General features: G+C 40.6%; 2 protein-coding genes and 1 pseudogene across 3 annotated transcripts in view; 2 read left to right on the plus strand and 1 right to left on the minus strand.

Moving 5' to 3' along the window:
* LOC146986570 (cell adhesion molecule CEACAM5-like) overlaps nt 1–23,206 on the minus strand; it is a 363,100-nt pseudogene that overhangs the window by 266,104 nt on the left and 73,790 nt on the right. The gene's annotated exons all lie outside the window — the stretch shown is intronic.
* Nucleotides 1–23,206, plus strand: part of LOC146986577 (cell adhesion molecule CEACAM8-like) — a 79,640-nt gene that overhangs the window by 52,830 nt on the left and 3,604 nt on the right. The gene's annotated exons all lie outside the window — the stretch shown is intronic.
* On the plus strand, nt 548–22,793 carry LOC146986581 (cell adhesion molecule CEACAM1-like). The gene is given in 6 exon segments (XM_085780405.1): nt 548–559; nt 692–941; nt 20,788–21,029; nt 21,031–21,070; nt 21,378–21,641; nt 22,774–22,793. Coding segments are annotated over 6 exon segments (828 nt in total).

Consider the following 23,206-nt stretch of genomic DNA (forward strand, 5'->3'; position numbering starts at 1 on the left):
GATTCACACAGACATGACACAGTTTTCTTTGTTTTAGTTTCTTTTTTACAGACATTTCTCACATACTGTACATAAAATTGTAATGAAAATATCTGTTACATCCTGACAAAGCAGCTCACTGACATTGAGATTATTTTGGACATTAGTCTGGAATGAAAAGATATTGGCCATTTCGTGAATATGCAGTTATACTATGTTTTGTATTTTTTTATGCATATTTTAAATAAACATTTGGTAATTTACCTGGAAAATGAAGTCTGTTTTTTGTCAGTTTGTCACTGATCTGATTCTGCAGGTTTGTGAAACCTGTGAAAATGATCATAGATGTACTATGTTGTTTAGTCACCACAACAAATCACATTCCACATAAATAATTGATTCATCACATTTGGACTTCTTAGACTTAATTTGATTATAATACTGTTCACACTGATCTATGGAGTTTACAGCTAAATGTGAACGTCTCTAAACACTCTCCAGTGTCACATATGAACAGCATGATGACTGAGGCCTGTTGTGTTTCTCAGTCACTGAACACATTCTTAGGATGAGGAACAATGTACACCGCAATTGTAGTAGAGGTGCTGGCGATGGATGAAGTTAAGAAAAGAAAAGAAGAACGCCGCACACCCAGCTCCAGTTGCAGAGATTACACATCCTAACCACTGATCCTGAGTCTGCTCCAACACAGGTCTCATGGATCTATGAGCCAAAGGACGGGAATAGGACCAACATTGCTGTATTTGCCCCAAACCTTGACCCTGCATACCCTGAGTCACCACTGAAGGACAGAGTCAGCTTCTCACCCAGTCCTCCAGTCCTGACCAGTCCTTCCATCCAGATTAGAAATGTTAAGAAAACTGATGAGGGGAACTACATCTGCTCAATTACTACCTTCCCAGATGGCCCCAAAGAGGGCACCACTAACCTGGAAATGCTGGGTAAGTCACTATAATCTACATTAATAAAGTGTTCAACTGAGACACTGGTCACCACCATCAAAAATTGACTCAGGACACTATTATTCAATTAAAGCAGATATCAGTGGAATGTTTTTGTTAATATAAGTCCTAAATAGTCCTATTTTCCGTCAGCAATCACTTACATGAAGTATTTCAGCCTAAACACGAGTCTCTCCGTCACTCTGCTCTGCTGTAACCCGAGGAGAAAATTTTCCTTGTGGGATACAAGTGTTATCCAATGAGGGGAGAGAACGGCATGAAGGGCTGTGTGTGCAGCCAAGGGATGCGCGTGAATGTGGTGACGTAGCACGAGGACCAATTGATGCCTGACAAGGGCGGGGGCTGCTAACTCATGGTGCGTTCAAGGAAACTCGTACTTTGTGTTTTTCCTTCCTGTGAAGTCATACCAGTTCGATCTGGTACGAGTTCACGGGTCGGAAGTTACGAGTGGCCGTTATAGGGAACTTTCACAGACAACAGGACGGTAAAAACACGAGCTACAGGTTACCTGGAACGCTACCAAGTCGTAGTTGTGACTTGAAGCTGTAACTTACGGTTTCAAAAGCCTGCCTTGAACACAGCATTAGCCGAAACGGCCGTGCCGATGATATCTGCTTTAATGTTGTCTATGGGCAAATGTGAAAACTTTGGGAAATAAACTTAAAGTCTCTTCTACACACTGTCTAAACATTATAATGTATAACATAAATGGAGAGGGTGTTTGAACTTATGATTATTGCATAAAAATGATATACATACAGAACCTACATTATGGAGTATCATGTAAGTATATTCTATTTTCATATTCTAGCAAGACTATTGTTCTTCAAACAAAAAACGGAGTAGAAATTTTAGCATGAATATATCATGAGAAAATTGAAACCTTATCAACCATCATCATAACATGGTTTGGATGGAATTAATTCTTCATCATAGTGTAGTGATATTATTTGTTATACAACAGTTATGCTGCGTTCGATTGCACTCGGAACTCGGAAAGATCCCGGTCGGAAAGTCCGACTTCCGAGGTGAATGCGTTTCATTGCGCAACCTCGGAAAACATGGCCGGCCACAGTAAGCTCATATCTTTCGAGCATCAAAAAGTACTGCTGGGGAAGAACATTAGCTGCTTGGGGGAGAGAGAGAAATAGAAACGCCACTTCTGCAACACACAGTCTTGAACGCACCAGAGAGGGGAATCCTGCATGTGTCACAACGAGCTGTGCAGATTCAACTCTTGCTGCAGTACGCATGGAACTAGGCTATATTCCCTTTTCCACAACTTCTCCCTTCTAGGTTGGAAAATAAATAGCCTAAATAAATAAATAGGCTACCTCTCGCGGTGTGCGACGCCATATTGCTGTGACGTAATTCCGACCGACTCGGGCTGCTTGGATCCAATCCGAGTTCCCGAGTCGGAGTTCCGACTTCAAGGGCCGTTCTATTGCATTTTTCCGAGTTGGAGGTCGGATCTTTCCGAGTTCCGAGTGCAATCGAACGCAGCATTAGTTCCGACCGGTCCCAACCGAGCAATTTGATTGGACAAGAGACGTTCAATGAGTGCTGACTGCGACTTTTTACGGACGTTATCACTCCGCTGTTCAGCTGGACAGGAGCTAATGGTGCGTTCCAGGCAACCCGTAACTCGTATTTTTCCGACCTGTTCCTATGGTTACCCGTTAGAACGTACAGTCAAACTCGTAACTTCCCACCTGTGAACTCGTACTAGATCGATCTACTCCCAGTTCCCAGTTCGTAACTCGCCTGAAACGCTACAAACTCGTAACTGGTGACTTGAAGTCGTGACTTACGGGTTAAAAAGCCTGCCTGGAACGCACCATTAGTCAGAGCCAGGCTCCCCATACAGGCGCTGCCCCATCTCTCTGCTGCTACTACAGTTAGAAACGGACCTGAACATTAAAACCTGGACCTGACCTGGTCCGTCTAATTGGAGATAAATCTCTACTAAACCCGGTTGGAAAAAAATTGCCGCGGGGGCAACTACGTTTTGACGGCGATGTGTTTTGATATTAGCGTTAGCTGTTGTTAGCCACGTAGCTCAGCTACTTAGCTTCAACTGTGTTTATATTGATTACATAGCAGATAAACAAATGTAATACAGTATCGATAACGTCTCTGTGTCTTCACGCTGGTCCTGTTGCTCCGGTGCTGATCAGACACGGCCTCCGAACCAGAACCAGCACTGGAAGCAGCTCGGTGGAAAAGCTTGTAGCTAGTAGAGCACTGGAAAAGAGAGTAGCGACACCACCATAGACTCCCGTGGTCACTTTATTCTCCCCCTAGTGGCAGGATATGGGTATTGCAAATCCGCCCAAGAAACCCATTCACTCCAATGTATGTGTGTTGCCAACTTGCTTGTAAATTGATGAAAACTGCTGTGTTTTTGCTTTTAGGTGCCTTGGTCATATTAAGTTATGCTTATAATTTATTTATTTCAAAATTTAAATTGTAACATTAATGTGAACAACTGTTTTTTTTAATAAACATAGATATAACACACAAAATAAAAGATGACAACACTGAAAAACCATTACAAAATGTGACAAAATCAAACCCAAAACGTATTATGTTAAGTTTTGGTAGCACTACATAATACGGCCCGCGACTTACAGCGTACCTACCGCTCTCTTGCCGCGTAGGTTGCCGCTTATTTCACACAAGTACTGAGTAACTGCAGCTCACTTTCCCCCGTGCATTTACAGTGTAACTAGGCTGCGTCTTAGCGCGTAATATACATCCTGCTTCACACCAACTTCCACAGAAGTACAGGGTAACTCTCGCTGTTTTACAGTTTAACTAGGCTGCGTCTTGGCACGTAACTCCTGTCATACTTTACACCAAATTACACAGTAACTCTCGCTCACTCCGCCACTAATTACCCCGCATTTTACAGTATAACTAGGTTGTGTCTTAGAGCAGGGGTTCTTAACCTTTTTGACCTCGAGGCCCAATTTTTATAGTACAAAGTGGCCCGGGGCCCATTAAATACGTATATATATATATATATATATATATATATATATATCAGAGGGGAACCCTCTGGGCCTTCAAGGTATTCAGTGAAGGCCTAAGAAAAAATATTGAAATATTGTACTACTATATATTTATTTATTTATTTTATTTTATTTTATTTTATTTTATTTTATTTTATACAGTGAGTAACACACAAGTAATATTTTCTAGATCATTGTTATAAAGTTGGACTAATATTTCTTGGGAAACAATGGGTTAATATAATGGAACGGGAAATGGACCAATCACAATTTTTCTTCCAACGGTATCTGGGCAGTAAATCATCGACTCCCCCTGCAGGGCCTTCAGTGGCTGTGACTGAAGGCCCGTGTAATGCAAGTCAATGTGGGCATGAATTTGAGATTGACAGGTGTCTTAGCCAATCATATTCCACTGAGTTGTGGGCGGGACCATATCACGACATCTTCCGGGTATTCGCGAATACCCGGAAGCCGCAAAAATACTGAGGGAGCGGGTTGCCAAGTCCGCTTATTATACGTGACTTTGGGCTTGTTTTTCTGTGAAGTCGCTTATATTGGTAGTCGTGGGTTGCGGGTTTTTGGGCTTGTTGTTAAAGTGTAGTTACTTATTTAGGGCTGCTTCCAGCTCCATGAGTTGTCAAGCAGATATTTTCGACATGTTATTTAAACGCAGGATAGTTTGTCCTCCTGCTGGATGTGTCACCCCCGTTCCCCCCGCCCCTCCCTTCCTCCGTACACACACGGCACTTTGCCACGGTGACAACAACAACAAGATGAATGTCTGAATCTAGCGGTTTTTCCGGTGCTGTTACTGCTACAAACGTTTCTGGTTTGGAGACTCGGACGTGAAAGCACGTCATCACTGCTGTTTTCACCGAGCAGCGGTGCTGCCGTGAGCCTCCCGAGTCCCGCCCCCGTCCCTACAGCCTCCACCGGCGGTGAGCCCCCCGCCCCCGTCCCTACAGCCTCCACCGGCGGTGTCACGGAGCTGCTACAGAGACCTGCTCCACGCCGCTGACACCCCCACCACCCCGTCTTAGAGCGACATCACTACTCACCTCATCTACTGACACGGTCAATATCTATTCAAGTGCAGTTTTGTTGAGACTTGATAAGCCATTTTATTTATTGTTTTGGTTGTGCGTGGTTTTATATTTGAGTGCATCTTTTCTTAACAGAGGACAGGGTCTATTCTTGTTTTTGGTTGTGATTTTTATTCAAGTGCAATTTTTGATTTTTGAAAATATAATATAATATATTCCATTTACAATGAAAAAAAAGTATTAAATAGTTAATTTGCATTTAATGTTAATGGTTCAAAGGATGTCAGGCTGAAAGGTCGGCCGACTCGACCCCCACACATTTTGACCTCACCAAATCTGGCCCGCTTTGCAAAAAGTTTGGGGACCCCTGGTGTAAACCTACAATTTTATACCGGTAGTTTGATAGCCATTAAGGCCAGTGAAAAATGGCTGAGCATTTACAAAGAGCTTGTGCCTTTTTCCCATGTCACCTCAGGAGGTGTTTGTTTTATAGCCACTTTTGGCAGAAATATTAAATCTACAGTGAAATTCAACTGTGTCTAAGCTCAAACAAACACAAAAAACATTATCAAAAATACATCTTTAGTTGTTGAACAGCTCATGATTGACATTTTACTTTCATTCCAGCTAAACAAATAAGTGAATGTGTGATTTGCTTGTTTCATTTTTTCTTTTTAAAAATAAGTGATTCATGATAGCCAGCTTTTTCCAGAATCACCTTGTGTGTTGTGAAGCCAGTTAGGGCAAAGAAACATGTAATATGCCGACCATCCATGTGACAAGGCTCTGGCTATTATTTCTATTGCTATGTTAAATTTTTTATTGCTAGATGGTCCTATTGAAGGCCCAGGGTCTGGGTCCACGGTTCGCCACTGATATATATATATATGTGTGTGTGTGTGTGTGTGTGTGTGTGTGTGTGCAAATGAACTATTTAATACTTTTTTATTGCAAATGGTATTCTTTTCCTTTCTTTAAATACATAAATAAATCTAAACAAGTTCTTACCAAAATCACTTTTCATATTTGAAGACCACATAAAATGAAGAAAAATTCGTCTGGATTTTCTTTTTCTTTTTTTTTCAAAAATCAAAAATTGCACTTGAATAAAAATCACAACCAAAAACAAGAATAGACCCTGTCTCTGTTAAGAAAAGATGCACTCAAATATAAAACCACACACAACCAAAACAATAAATAAAATGGCTTATCAAGTCTCAACAAAATAGCACTTCAAGATATTGGCCGTGTCATCACAGATGAGCTGAGTAGTGACTGAGGCTGTGTATGTCGCTCTAAGACGGGTGTGGTGGGGGTGTCAGCGGCGTGGAGCGGGTCTCATAGCGGGGACAGCTCCGTGACATCGCCGGTGGGGGCTGTAGGGACGGGGGCGGGGGGCTCACGGCAGCACCGCTGCACCGCTGCTCGTTGGAAACAGCAGTGATGACGTGCTTTCACGTCCGAGTCTCCAAACCAGAAACGTTTGTAACAGTAACAGCACCGGAAAAGTCGCTAGATTTGTCGCTATTCGCCTTTGACTATAAGAAAGTCTTTAAGAGGGTTTGGAAAGTCGTTAAGTTGGCAAGCGTTGCTCCTCACAGACTCACATGCTGCACTGTGTGTGTGGTAGCGGCCCCGCCTCCCCCCACAGAGACAAAGATCCTGGATGACTGACAAGAGGCTTCACTCCCTCATTTCATTCCGCTATGGAACAAACGCGCCCAGGTGCTGAGACCGAGTCACAGAGTGAAGCCTCTTGTCATTCAGCCTGTTTGGAGGCCAGAGACGCGGGCCGGACTTTGGACATGATCTACGCAGTCCCGCGGCCCTCGCGGCCCACAGGTGCAAAACTGAAAGTTTTTCGCGGCCCTCTGGGGGGTGCTCGCGGCCCAGGTGTGGGCCGCGGCCCTATGGTTAAGAATCACTGTCTTAGAGCGTAACTCCCGTACAATTACGTCCTACTTTGCCCGGACTTACAGTGTAACTCCTGCCAGGTACATTAGAAATTAAATAGTCTACTGTATAATATGAGCACAGAATCCATGTTTTCCAAAAGTGTCAGCAGCGACATTTCACCTCTATTTCAGAGATTTGTTATTCATTATTTAATTGTATGGTTTGGAATAGGTGAGAAATGGGTATAGAGTGTGGACATTTTCCAATACAGTAACAGGCTGGCTGGTAGTAAACTTACCTCTCTAAAATGGACATCTATGAAAGTCTAGTTCTGTCATCCAAGGGCAAAACACAAACTATACAGTAATACATCCACAATAATGAGTCATTCCGAGAGTTCGAAAATGTTTTTATTATTTATTAACCAGAAAACACATGACACATCCACATCCATGATCATTCATAAACTTTAAGTACAGTAAGTAGTACTGTAAGTGAGCACTGTTACCCCTCCTTAGTCTGCACCTACACAGTAGCTGTCATGCACCTACACTGTACTTGTCTTAGAGATACCCAGTAACTAGAGGGTAACGGGCTGTATTATAAAGTAATGGCTGTTACCCCTCCTTAGTCTGCACCTACACAATAGTTGTCATGCACCTACACTGTACTTGTCTTAGAGATACCCAGTAACTAGAGGGTAACGGGCTGTATTATAAAGTAATGGCTGTTACTCCCTCCTTAGTCTGCACCTACACAGTAGCTGTCATGCACCTACACTGTACTTGTCTTAGAGTTACCCAGTAACTAGAGGGTAACAGGCTGTATTATAAAGTATTCTTTGTTATTCCCTCCTTAGTGTGCAAATACACTGTAATTGTCCTGCAACTACACTGTAGTTGTCCTAGAGTTACCCAGTACCTTCTACTACAGCTGTAACTACTGTCTAAGTAGAACCAGTAAGTTAGAACACAGTTTGTTTCACGAGATAACATCATCTGAAAGTACAGTAATACAAAGACAAAACTAACTGAAGTGCCCCTGACATCATAAAATAACAGATTTCTACTGGCTTTTGTTATTTACATTAAAGTTCAGTTTTGTTCATTCTGTTATAAACTGTTTCATTTAGTTTTGATCCATCTCTCTGGTCCTTCTAGGTCTAAAATAGTCAGTCAAGTCAGTTTCATTTGACAAAATGTACTTTCTAAGTTAGAAGAGTCAAGTTGAAAAGATCGTTGTGATACTACTATCACACCGGAGTGTGACACTCAGTAATGGAGAATGGATGGGCTCCTCCATAAAAGGTGATCTTGATCTTGATCCAGCTCCTTGGGTCAAGGCAGAGATCAGGGTCATGGGTGGCGTGCCATCTCCCTCGTCAGGTACCATTTTCATGGCATCTCAAAAACCTCACCTGTGTAGAAACATAATTATATGTTGTATCATCAACTTCATCACATAAATGCATCACTGTAAAACAAAGTGAGAAAATTAATAACTTTGAACGGTACAGTTTTTCTCATCATGGAATACTTAATCCCGGTTTTACCTTTCACATCATGAATCATTAGCCTTTTAAACCATAACTTGTGATTTTTAAGCATATTAATCAATTACAAATTATACATATTTTTTTCTTTAACTATTGAGTAAATATTTTAACCATTTAAAAATCTTCAATTTTACAAAATCAATGCTTATTACCATACTGTTTCACAACTGTAGGCTGCACCAGTACATTAACTGTTAATGTTACTCTTGACTGTATTCATCATAACATTCATGACCAACAGTAGGCTAACGTTAGCTAATGGAGCTAATGTGTACAGTACTACACAAATACAACCTCAAAGCAAAACAACCGCAGCACTTACAGTTCCCGGTTAGCCTGGTGCAGGGGAAAACACACACTATTATCTTTAGCACAAGCTAACATTGCTAGCTGCGTTAGCATAGCTACTTAACTCACCAAGAGGTTGATAACGCGGTGAAACTGCCGTCGCACAGGTCCTCGGTTCATCCCTCACGTCTCCCGGGGTGTTTGCTCTGTGTTTATATCAACATATCACATCGTAGACATTGCATAATTTCCCTCATTTCTCCACTTCGTCTCCTCCTGTCGTCCCTGCGGCGGTGTCAACAAGCTCCGTCCTCGCTGTGAGGTGGGACTTTCTACCTTCTCAACAGGCAACCAATGACAAGTGAGCTGCTTCTGGTCTGACCAATGACAGATGGTCAAAGGTGAGAGACTGTGATTGACAACTTATGTGATCAATGATGAGCAGCGTAGTTAGACAGGTTAGAATCAAATAGGATGAAATAAGTTGTCAATCACAGTCTCTCACCTTTGACCATCTGTCATTGGTCAGACCAGAAGCAGCTCACTTGTCATTTTATTTATTTATTTATTTGGTTCATTTCGGGCATGTCAACACATGACCGAAAGGGAAAGCGGGAGAAGCAAAAGCTTATCTAGTCCCGCCCCCTCATTGGTTGCCTGTTGAGAAGGTAGAAAGTCCCACCTCACAGCGAGGACGGAGCTTGTTGACACCGCCGCAGGGACGACAGGAGGAGACGAAGTGGAGAAATGAGGGAAATTATGCAATGTCTACGATGTGATATGTTGATATAAACACAGAGCAAACACCCCGGGAGACGTGAGGGATGAACCGAGGACCTGTGCGACGGCAGTTTCACCGCGTTATCAACCTCTTGGTGAGTTAAGTAGCTATGCTAACGCAGCTAGCAATGTTAGCTTGTGCTAAAGATAATAGTGTGTGTTTTCCCCTGCACCAGGCTAACCGGGAACTGTAAGTGCTGCGGTTGTTTTGCTTTGAGGTTGTATTTGTGTAGTACTGTACACATTAGCTCCATTAGCTAACGTTAGCCTACTGTTGGTCATGAATGTTATGATGAATACAGTCAAGAGTAACATTAACAGTTAATGTACTGGTGCAGCCTACAGTTGTGAAACAGTATGGTAATAGCATTGATTTTGTAAAATTGAAGATTTTTAAATGGTTAAAATATTTACTCAATAGTTAAAGAAAAAAATATGTATAATTTGTAATTGATTAATATGCTTAAAAATCACAAGTTATGGTTTAAAAGGCTAATGATTCATGATGTGAAAGGTAAAACCGGGATTAAGTATTCCATGATGAGAAAAACTGTACCGTTCAAAGTTATTAATTTTCTCACTTTGTTTTACAGTGATGCATTTATGTGATGAAGTTGATGATACAACATATAATTATGTTTCTACACAGGTGAGGTTTTTGAGATGCCATGAAAATGGTACCTGACGAGGGAGATGGCACGCCACCCATGACCCTGATCTCTGCCTTGACCCAAGGAGCTGGATCAAGATCAAGATCACCTTTTATGGAGGAGCCCATCCATTCTCCATTACTGAGTGTCACACTCCGGTGTGATAGTAGTATCACAACGATCTTTTCAACTTGACTCTTCTAACTTAGAAAGTACATTTTGTCAAATGAAACTGACTTGAGTGACTATTTTAGACCTAGAAGGACCAGACAGATGGATCAAAACTAAATGAAACAGTTTATAACAGAAGGAACAAAACTGAACTTTAATGTAAATAACAAAAGCCAGTAGAAATCTGTTATTTTATGATGTCAGGGGCACTTCAGTTAGTTTTGTCTTTGTATTACTGTACTTTCAGATGATGTTATCTCGTGAAACAAACTGTGTTCTAACTTACTGGTTCTACTTAGACAGTAGTTACAGCTGTAGTAGAAGGTACTGGGTAACTCTAGGACAACTACAGTGTAGTTGCAGGACAATTACAGTGTATTTGCACACTAAGGAGGGAATAACAAAGAATACTTTATAATACAGCCCGTTACCCTCTAGTTACTGGGTAACTCTAAGACAAGTACAGTGTAGGTGGATGACAGCTACTGTGTAGGTGCAGACTAAGGAGGGAGTAACAGCCATTACTTTATAATACAGCCCGTTACCCTCTAGTTACTGGGTAACTCTAAGACAAGTACAGTGTAGGTGCATGACAACTAATTGTGTAGGTGCAGACTAAGGAGGGGTAACAGTGCTCACTTACAGTACTACTTACTGTACTTAAAGTTTATGAATGATCATGGATGTGGATGTGTCATGTGTTTTCTGGTTAATAAATAATAAAAACATTTTCTAACTCTCGGAATGACTCATTATTGTGGATGTATTACTGTATAGTTTGTGTTTTGCCCTTGGATGACAGAACTAGACTTTCATAGATGTCCATTTTAGAGAGGTAAGTTTACTACCAGCCAGCCTGTTACTGTATTGGAAAATGTCCACACTCTATACCCATTTCTCACCTATTCCAAACCATACAATTAAATAATGAATAATAAATCTCTGAAATAGAGGTGAAATGTCGCTGCTGACACTTTTGGAAAACATGGATTGCAACTGTGCTTATATTGTACAGTAGACTATTTAATTTCTAATGTACCTGGCAGGAGTTACACTGTAATTGTACGGGAGTTACGCTCTAAGACACAACCTAGTTATACTGTAAAATGCGGGGTAATTAGTGGCGGAGTGAGCGAGAGTTACTGTGTAATTTGGTGTAAAGTATGACAGGAGTTACGTGCCAAGACGCAGCCTAGTTAAACTGTAAAACAGCGAGAGTTACCCTGTACTTCTGTGGAAGTTGGTGTGAAGCAGGATGTAAATTACGCGCTAAGACGCAGCCTAGTTACACTGTAAATGCACGGGGGAAACGGGGGAAAGTGAGCTGCAGTTACTCAGTACTTGTGTGAAATAGGCGGCAACCTACGCAGCAAGAGAGCGGTAGGTACGCTGTAAGTCGCGGGCCGTATTATGTAGTGCTACCTAAGTTTTTCCTCCAATTTTGATTAAAAAAATGATAATTAATAAAAACACACGAAGCTGTTTACAGTACTGGTCACACAGCGGACAAACACAGAAGGGGACGAGCGAACGCTTTACCGTTGCTAAGCAACCACCAGCTGTCAAAATAAATAACATAAAAAACCTCCCATGGAAATAAAATAAAAGCCAGCAGCACAATAACTTGCTTGACCAAACAAACAAACTAAAGAAAACACAGGCTTAAGTGGCAAACAGTTAGCTAACACAGTTGAATTTAGCGCGCAAACTGGTATGACACTTTAGTGGACTTATCTTTATCATTTAAAACAGCAAGCATTCGTGACACAACAATTAATGGCCACTATATGTTAATATTTATCTGTAAAAGGGTCCACGATTATGCTATTAACGTGGGTGATCTATAAATGTCCTTAAATTATTTAAAATACCACACTTACTCATTCACCAACACAGCAGAGATGCCAGCTCTTGGGCGCATTTGCAATACCCATATCCCGCCACCAGGGGGCGTTTCCACTTGACCAATGCGTGTCGCTACTCTCTTTTCCAGTGCTCTAGTAGCTAGTAGAGTGCCTATACACGAATTCGGAGAACGTTTTGTGTATGCCGCCATCTTGCGGCGGCGCCATTGCTGCGGTGACATGTGTCAGTCATAGTAAACTGATTCTCTATGACAGCATTAATAGGCTGCATTTGTGATGTTTAGTGCCCCCCAGTAACTGATTAAGGTATCTTACATGAATACCAATATTCATTTAGTAATTAATCATTTGTTTGAGCGATTAGCAGGAAAGATTAGAGTAACAGGGAGATAAGAGACTGTATCATAAACAATAACATAAGTTACCAGTACGTTATGCGTGCTGACGTTAGCAAGCCAGCAGCGGGATATTTAATCATGTGGACAGGCTACATGAATAAGATTATAAAAACAACAACAACTTTTGCTTTGTTCTAGATATTCAAGAATATTTTATTGACCAGCTGGCCTCCGATGATCAGAAAAAACGTCAATTACAGGTCTCTGATTTATGGTCAAAATTACCTGAGCTCCGGATGGGTCGGACATATTTTACACCGGCTTTTAGACGACCATGATCACATCATATTGAAGGGATCAGTGAGACATTCACAGACTGTCCACACGATGTGAAGGTAACGGTGAGAAGGGAGGGTAGCCAGGTTGTACAGGTCAGCTGTGACTGCGTCGCTGGCGGCTGCTGCTGCTGCTGCTGCTGCTGACACGCTGTACGTAACGTTACGGTCTAAACACGGACACTCCTCCTGAAGTAAGGGGCTATGGCGAGTTTATTGTGCCAAATCATGGATTACCAGGAGAAGGAGAAGGAGCAACCTCCCCTCCCGTCGCCGTCTGAACGTGTGGATTTTTGAATGGGAGTGGATGGGACAGCAGATGAGAGACCGGCGGCGACGTCACGGCGAGTGCACTGAAGGAACGTGTGACGGCGGCGACGTGACGGCGGCGTATGTTAGAATTACCAACAAATTTACGCCTGCTCTGGACGTCTGAACTAAGTACGTCGTCACCACAAACGTGTGAAACGACGTGTGAAACTAACGTCGCCACCATTGACGTGTGAAACACACGTCGTCGCTACTACGCCGTCGTCAGACTGCAGTGAAGTTAGTTTTAAGGTGGATATTTGACAGACATTCACTCCTTCTCAATAGGCTACATTAAAAATTCATAGAAAATATAAGATGTGTTCAAATACAATAAAAACAGGTTTGTGTCATAGAGGAGGCTTAGCTCTACCCTCCTGTGTTGATTTTGAGTCAACAGGTCACATGACCTAGGAGTTATTGTGCTATAATGCTCATATTTACTATATAAAATACATACAAAATTCATATAAAATATTATTTGTGTTTAAATGCTATTAAAACAGGTGAGTGTCATAGAGGAGACTTGGATCTTCTGTCCTGTGTTGATTTTGAGTCAACAGGTCACATGACCTACAGTAGGAGTTATTGAGCTCTAACGCCCATATTTACTGTATAAAATATATAAAAAATTCATGTGACCTGTTGGCTCAAAATCAACACAGAATGGCAGAGGTGAGCCTCCTCTATGACACACACCTGTTTTTATTGCATTTAAACACATTTACTATTTTAAATGAATTTTTAATATATTTTATACAGTAAATATGAGCATTATAGCTCAATAACTCCCAGGTTATGTGACCTGTTGGCTCAAAATCAACACAGGATGGTAGAGCTAAGCCTCCTCTATATGACACCTGTTTTTATTGCATTTAAACAAATGTAATATTTTATATGGATTTTTGATTTATTTTATAGGCCTACTGTAAATATGAGCATTAGAGCTCAATAACTCCAGGTCATGTGACCTGTTGACTCAAAATCAACACAGGAGGGTAGAGCTAAGCCTCCTCTATGACACACACCTGTTTTTATTGCATTTGAACACATCTTATATTTTATATGGATTTTTAATGTATTGAGAAGCGAGTGAGTGAGCGAATGTCTGTCAAATATCCAACTTCAAACTAACTTCACTGCAGTCGTCGTCAGTAGGAATTATAGGACAATATTATAGGGCCTGGACTCGATTTAATCTAATTAATTAGAGGCTTTGTAATTAGGCTAATTAATGGAAATTAAGCATATTTGACCTGAGAACAGTGAGAATAGAAATGGTTTTTCGTGCCAGTAGCCTACACTATTATGATGATTAGCCTAGGCTACTGTATTTAATAGCCTACTTAAATCACAGCATAAAGTGATTTGTCCCTGTGTGATGTCGAGGGACAGGTCAGGACAGTCCGAAGACAGAAAGCTCTGAGTTTGAAGTCCTGGACAAGTCTGTGTCTTGACCACATGTCAGCTGATCAGCTGCAGCAGTGCAACTCCGCTCTTCTCAGCTCCACCGTGACCAGCGCTTTTTTTTTTTTTTTTTTTTATGATGTTCCGCAGCGACCGGCTAAAGACTGGAGGATAGGCTATTGTAACCCCCCTCCCATCTGGTCAGACAGAGCTTCTTTAGATCAAGTATCATTTGAACCACGAGCCTTCTCATCTCCGTACAGTAGCCTAGCGCACAGCGTCTCCCAGACCATCATATGTAGCCTACTGTAAATTGTCAAAAAGAAGGAGAAAAAAAAAGGCGAAAAGGGAGATGCCGGTTGCACTGGGTCAGGTCTGTCTCCAGGTTTCAGCAAATAAAAGCCGGTCTCAATTAGAAGCCGGGTCTGTTTTCTACAAGTTCTAGTGAATGAACAAAACCTCTGAAAGTGCTTAATTCCTGCTACAGTTCTTAAAGACCTGATGGTCCGATCTGATCCGCTATTGCGGCCAGACTCACGTGCATTAATTCTCGTCCATTCTCGAATTAATTATGATTAGATATTATTTCCCATCTTTGCTGAGCTGATTTGTTTTAAATGAAATAGCTAAAAGCGTCCCATAGATGCCTGTCTATTAACATAACCTACTGTGTGACTGTAGATATAAACTACAGGTCCACAGGTAACTTATGCTTAGCTCATAACCTGGTCCCGACCAGGTTATGTTCAGAGTTTAATCATAAAATCGGATATAAGGGCGCCGCTGTTTCACCATTTAACTCATTTACAGCTGCGTCACCTTTACTTTGAAAGTCCAGTGGATCTGGATCAGAACGGAGCGTTTGTACGGAGGGAGAGATCAGCTGATCCGCTGCTGTTGACTTTCTCTCTAAGCGTCTCCGCCGAGAGTTGTCTCCACCTATGATGTTCTCCTCACCCGTTGAGCTGAGCGTCAGGAGGTCATTAGCTATAGCCTATATTTTACTTTTATATAGCCTACAGTCACCACTGATAGAAGTTGTTCGCTCGCAGCAGGACGGATAATCAGATGGATAATCGGTAAAGTTAATAATTTCACTTAATGTGGCCGTGAATAAATTAATTCCGATGTGTCGCCTGTTCTATTTCAGTGTTGCCCAAACTCAAATCTTGAATAAGTTTCCGCTGTTTTCACATTTAAAAAGGTCTTTGTTTATGAGATTTGCTTGTACCTAGCTGCAGCAGCACCTAAAAACACTCACTATAACCTATCCAGCCTCTTCCAATAAAACACACACTCGTGTTATAATTGCGATCAGTGAAATATTTAACAATATAAAACACAATTTAAAATGACAGTTGATGTTGCTCCTAGTTTAAATGGATAAAGCTTCATATTTAAAAGTAGCGCAAGAGCTGTCAGAAAAATTAAAAGCAGCCTCCTCTCGCAGCAACACTGTTGCTTCAGGCTGCGATCGTGCTTTTTTTTTATATCGCTCATACTCTCTCCATTAAAACAATTGCACTCCTCTGGGCTGAAATCGTAGAACTTAAACATCATAACAAGAACATTATTGATTACAAGCTCTGTCACCAAGAAATGTATTTTTTTTTTTATTGTTAATTCTATTGTTCTCTCTTTACTTAACTCTTATGCTGTCATGTGTAAATCTAGCTATTGTACTGACACGTGAGCTGGAATGTCTGAATTGTCTGTTGTTCAATAAAGTTGGAAGAAAAAAAAGTAGGCTACGTCGATCCCCTCATCGTCACTTTCCCCAATTTACAGTATAGGCCTAATTGAGTGAATTCCAGTCTTTCAATATTGGATTCACTTGTTGTTTTTCTTAGGCCTAAGCTGTGTTTTATAGGCTATGCACTGACGGTGCTTTGTGCAGCTTAGGCAGTAGTAGCTACTTTTTACAAACTGCAGGTGTGTGTGTGTGTGGTGGGGAGGAGGGGTGGGGGTGGGGGCGGCGGCGTAGGTGAGGCGACGTCCTACTTATCAACACGTAGGTGAGGCGACGTAGTTCAGACGTCAATTCCACACGACAGTCTCCTTTGGCTGGGTAACCGTGGCACTATCGACTCGCCATAAGGGGCTGTGTTTTGCTGATATTAGAGCAGTCGAGGACGGCACATGTCCTCCCAGCCTTCCTGGACATGTTCGCAGAAGAGAAAGGGAAGAGAAAAGGTCCACTTGCATTCAAATGCCCGCTTCGCGCACAGAGCCAACAGCTGCCTGACTGTGAGTTGTCACCGCAGTAATGGCGGCCGTTCGATTTCCGGTGACGTCGCCGAATCAGTGTATTCACCTTATTCTCCGGGGCAACCATGGAGTCAATGGAACGCTGTGAGATTGTGTTGGAACTTCCGGCGATGACCGGAAGTCGTATAGTACATTAGCGGTAGCTTGATTATTTGAGTCCGTTCTCAGATGTTTCTTGTTGGCAAATCCGGGTTTTTTTTTCCCGTTGTCGATTGCAAAAAATGACGAGCATTATAAAGAGGAAGCTACAATCACTGGAAGAAAACGTGTGAGTTTTTATAGCAGTTGAGCATCGACCTCATCTTCTGTCCCAGTGTGTGTGGAGCTCTGTACGACCTGCACCCACCTCCATCTACTCTAGAGTCTGGTTAAAAATAATTAAATAAATCCCTGTGTCCCCGCTGATTTCAGCCAAGGTGAGCAGCTTGTTTGGAGAGTAGGAGCGAATTAAAAAAAAAAACGCTATCACAGCCCGAAGCAACATTGTTAATGCACATAAGAGGCTGCTTTTAATTTCTGACAGCTGGACATTGCGCTACTTTTAATTATGAAGCTTTATCCATTTAAACAAAATAAACTAGAGGAACAACTTTCATGTTTAAATTGTGTTTTATAGCCTACTTTTATATATTTTACTGATCGCAATTCAGGCTGGGTGTGCGTATGAAAATATGCTACAGTGTTTCTCTTTTCTTTTCTCTTTTTTGGAGGGGGCGGGGGGTAGTTTAGGTGACAAAGACATTTTTAACTGTGAAAATAGAGATGTATTCAATATTTGCATTTGGGCAATACTGCTGTAGGCGAAACAAGTTTATTCATGGCCACATTTAAGTTACAGTAGTTGAGGGAGGGTTTTATTTCTAAATCCCTCCGTTTATTTCTTTTACACATTAGCGAGCAGGTTCACAGCGTGAACAGCGTGTCCCGACCCGACCAGGCTCTGGACACGGAGCAGAGACCCAGGTCCGATAGTGCAAGGCTCTCTCTGAAGCAGAGGATGAGGCCAGCTTCACTCAGTCTTCACAGACAGTCCAGAGTTGAACGAGTTTCTGATCATATAGTTGTCAGTTTGCTCCAGGTGACAGTCGACCCTCACAACAACCCCCCCCCCCTCCCTCTCTCAGTAAATAGTTCCGACGTCCATGCTGCAGCTTATATCCAAGTAATATAATAGCCTATATATAAATGAGCTCCTGACGCTCAGCTCAACAGTTGGTAAACAGCAGCGGATCAGCGCGATCTCTCCTACTGGTTCTGCCAGCTCCACTTGGATTTCAAAGTAAAAGTCACGCTGTAAATGAGTTAAATTGTGAAACAGCGGCGCTTTTATAGCCGATTTTAGGATTAAACTCTGAATATATGAGCTAAACATCTGTTACCATAAGTTTCCATGGCGATCTAGCTGGGTTGAAAGAGAGAGTACAGGAAAGCCTGGCTTTAGACTCAATAAAAAATATATAATTATAAAATATAACCCACTAAACTCGCTTCGAAGTACACCCCTCAAGTGTTGTCCATGTTGATTTGATTGTCTGTATTGTAATTGTCCCGCAATATACTGCAAATTCAGTCGATTGTTTACATCAGTTTTTACTTCCGCATTTGACCGGAAGTCGTAACACAATCGCGGCCAAACCGGAAGTGGCAAAGTGGGCGGGGCTACATAAGGTGAGAGTTTTTTTTTTTTATTAGAAATACAAATCTTACAAGCAGCAAATTTCAGTATAAAATACATTTTGAAACTGAGCTTAACATGTCAGCATTTCAAAAAAGATTTAACACAATAACAGATGGAACAAGAAAGCCATAAAATAAAAATAAAAATAAAAAATAAAAATAATAAAAGAAAAAGAAAAAAGATATATAAAAATTATAATTTGAGGTAAAAATTCAAATAAATAGATATTTGATACAAAGAACATAAATTAAAATTTACAAATATAGGAAATTAGGATCATATACAACATACCTCACATTAGTTTTCTGGGGTCTGATGAAGGGAGAGATCAAATAAATGTTGATATAAACGTTGTGCATTCTTGGACTTAATGTTTTTGAGTGAGTCACAGAAAATAGAGAGCTCTTTTAAGAAAATAGAAAACAATGGGGTTACATTTAGAAATTTACATTTATGAATAAAATATTTTGCCAGTATTATGAGGTTATTTAAGAGAAATTCCAGCTTCGAGTCTTTCAAAAAAACACCAAACCTTATGTTACTGTACGTTAATTTAGACAAAGACAGGTTGTTATTCAGAAAACAATGACAAAATGCATTCCAGAATAACATAGAAACATTACAAGAGAAGAAAAGATGTTCTTGTGTTTCAATTTCAGTTTTACAAAATATACATTCATTTAGTTCAATATTAAATCTAAGGTGCAATAGTTGTCTAGATGGGTATATCTCATTTATTGTTTTAAAATGCACTTCTTTCGCTTTCGGTGGAATAGAAAATTTCAAAAAGGTACATCTGATTTTTATGCAGGTAGATTGATCAGTACAATAACTTTCCAGCATGAATTTTCTTTTTAAAGGTGAGGGAAAACATTCATTAGATAGTATGGATCTTAGAAAGCGATTTTTACCACATTTCACATCTGAGAAAAGACAATCACGAATAAATAAAGGAAATAGACGAGGTACAGTTGACACATAAAGTAAAGAACCTTTTATAGAAGCAATTAAAGCTTGCGGTATAGCATTAATTAAATCATTGTACACTTTTTGGGAACAATTTATGTTGTACTTATTCCTAAAATCTAGATAATCATATATATTGCCTCTGTAGTCCATTAAATGTTGAATAGACCAAATTCCTTGATCCTGCCATTCTTTCAGGAATACAGACTTTCTTTTTATTCGAATGCATCTGTTGTTCCAGATTGGTGTGTTGTGGGGCGAAAAATTATGCTTAAAAATTAATTTCCAGTAGTGGAGGACCTGTTGATGGAATTTCGATAACTTGATTGGCAATTTATTAACTTCAAAATCACATTTAAGTAAAAATTCTATACCCCCAAAGTTCAAGAAAATTTTCCTAGGAAGATTAAACCAGATATCCTCACATTGCTTTATAAAATTTTGTAGCCATTTGAGTTTTAGGGAACCATTCATTGGATCAAAATCAATTGCATTCAGCCCCCCTTCTTCCAAAGATTTAATAATATCATTTTTCCTAATATAATGATGTCTGTTGTTCCATATAAAATTAAAATTGTTTTGATTTATAGTTTTAATTATATTGTCAGGGATGTTTAAAGAATAAGCAGGGTAAATTAACCTTGATAAACCTTCCATTTTTGAGATTAAAACTCTTCCAAAAATAGATAGGTCCCTTTGTAGCCAAATATTCAAAATAGTTTTACTTTTTTTAACATAATCTCCAAAATTAACTTTCTCTCTAATTTTCAAATCTTTGGAAACAGTAATACCTAAATATTTAACTTCATTTTTAATAGGTATATTCTCAATCTGAGTTGAGGGGTGATTATGAATTGCCATCAGTTGGCATTTATTTAAATTCAAGTAAAGGCCGGATGCCTGTGAAAATATAGAAACAATTTTTAGGGCATTTGTAATTTGAGCTTCATTTTTAAGAAACAAGGTTGTATCATCCGCTAATTGAGTTATGATTAATGAATCTCCCATGACATTTAGCGGCATAATGTCCTCACAATTTTTAACCATAATAGCTAACATTTCAGCCGCCATAATAAAGAGAAGGGGAGAAACGGTGGGATTATCTGCGGCACTCGGCCTGCGGCCTCGTGTCTACGATCGAATCACAGCCGTGCTGATATACAGTACAACAGCACTCCCTCTCGTGTGATATTGCTTAATTATTGCCTGTGCCTTAATTTCTTGATGGCAGCGACAGTAAACAGTGTATTTTTCAACCACAGTGCCAGTCTCCAATGTAACACTAACTGCCAACAGCACAGACCTGGTGGAGTTCAGCTCTGTCCGTCTGTCCTGCTCCTCCTCTGGATCCTTCCCCTCCTTCCTCTGGCTGAACAGCAGCTCTGAGGTCACAGCCAGTGACAGAGTTCACATCACTGATGGAAACGCCACTCTCACTATAGTCAATGTGACCCGCTATGACCAGGGGCCATACAGGTGTCAGGTGTTCAATAGCTACAATCAGTGCTGCAAATGCAAGTGATCCAGTGCTTCTCTCCATCAGCTGTGAGTCACTAACCTGCATGCTCAGTTTTTTATCAGCCACCATCTTCATATATCAACACTTTTTTAACCTGACTGAATCTAGTAAAAAACACAACAACAGAAACAACACAGTGGCAATTAAATCACTGTACAGTTTCATTTTTTTGCTTTGCTTTGCATGGGCATTAGTTTTTCTCTGCCACTAAGCTATGCATGTTAATCAATTATACGTTCTTTTCGCTATGAGTCGGTGTGAATGCCATGTGTCTTTTCATACTGCTAACATTACATATTCGTGATTTTTTTTTTTCTTTTTACCTACATTCAGTTGGCCCAGAAAATACCCGTTTAACAAAATCTCCATCACACGCTCACTATGAGGAAGGGTCAAACATCAGCCTGAATTGCTCAGCTGACTCCAGACCCACTGCCCAGTTCACCTGGTTTTTGAATAAAGAGCCCATGGCTGATACTGGATCAGAGCTCAGACTTATGAACATTAATGAGAGTCAGAGTGGGAACTACAGCTGTCAGGCCTTTAACAAGAAAACTATGAGAAATGAAACATCTCAACCTTCTGACATTGACTTTTGTACAAATATGTACTTGATATGGGATTTAGACGTAAACTTAACAATTTTTATTGTCAATTATTCTGTATGTCTTGGACATACAGAAGAATCAAAAAGTTGTTTCTCTCTCACTTAAAATATAGGCTACTTGCTGTAGAAAACAGTCTTGAGGAGCAGGCTGCATTTACATTGCAGGGTCTTATGGCAGGAGTCAGTGCAGCCTCCAGCCAGTGAAGACACTCTACAATAGTGAGAGTAGAAAGAGCACATACTGTAATATTGGGTGGAACACGTGCTCTCCTCAGTATGGAGCAAGTAGTAGCAGCGTGTTTGAGCCTTTTTCATCAGAGATGTGTTGTAGGTCCTGTAGAGGTCCTTAGAGATGTGCACCCCCAGGAACTTGGTGCTGCTCACCCTCTCCACAGCAGCACCGTTGATGGTCATTGCGGGATGCTATAGATGTCTTCTCCTGAAGTCAATAACAATCTCTTCGGTTTTTCCCCACATTGAAGAAGAGATTGTTGTTTTTACACAACTGGACCAGTTGGTTCACCTCCTTCCTTTAGTTGGCCTCATTATTGTAAGTGATGAAGCCCGCCATGTAAAGACAGCTCTCCATAAACTATAGTAAATCTGTCATGATGTCATCTAGCCTGGACAGTGGACACAGACATTTATATTGCTATCCTCTTCCTAAAGAATTTGCAGTGACTGGCAATGCAACAGTCACCCAGTGAGAATATAATTATATCAAATAATTATGGAAACACCACTCTCACTAGTCAGTGTGACCCGCTATGGCCCGCTATGTATTCAGTACAATCTGTAAAAACACTAGTGATCCAGTGCTTCTCTACATCACCTGTCAATCACTAACCTACTGTATACAGTATGCAATCACTCTGCTCTGCAATAAACAAGAAACTTTAAAGCTGCAACTTTATGTTGAGGCTTGAATTTTCTAACTACCAAGATAACATTTTTGCTTTTTTCTGTCTTTTCTTTTCTTGTTTTTTTTTTCATCCCCAAATACCACATCCTGCAGTTGGATAAGAAAATTTTAACTGACAATAAATCCATCACAAAATCACTGGAAGGATCAAACATCAGCCTGATGTGCTCAACTGTCTCCAGACCTGCTGTCTTGTTCAGTGGTTTCTGAAAGGAGATAATGCAGGATCAGAGCTCAGACTCACAAATATTCAGCAATCAAAGTTTTGTGAATAAAGTAATGACATGAGTCTGAGACATGGTACTCATGTGTCCACCTGCATAATTTGAATTGAACCTAGAACATTTTGTAACTAGGCTCGTAAAGTGACGATAAGGTTAATTCACAATGACAAATGCACACAGAATGGACCTAGGTCATTTGACTCAGTACAGTTCACAGCTAAAACCTCTAAAAACTCTCCACCAACTCTCCACCAAAGACAGACATCACAAAGTCAAAGAGCAACTCATGAACACATTGAAGCATTACTGTAATCAGCTAAAGAGCCAAATGTTTTTCACAATGGGTGGAGACCAAATACAGAGCTGAAGAGAATTAATGTTGGACTTTTTCCTCCTCAGGTGGCCACAA

Source organism: Trachurus japonicus, chromosome 6 (genome assembly GCF_045865225.1).
Source record: "Trachurus japonicus isolate A0001 chromosome 6, Traja_1.0".
Classification (NCBI taxonomy): Eukaryota; Metazoa; Chordata; class Actinopteri; order Carangiformes; family Carangidae; genus Trachurus; species Trachurus japonicus.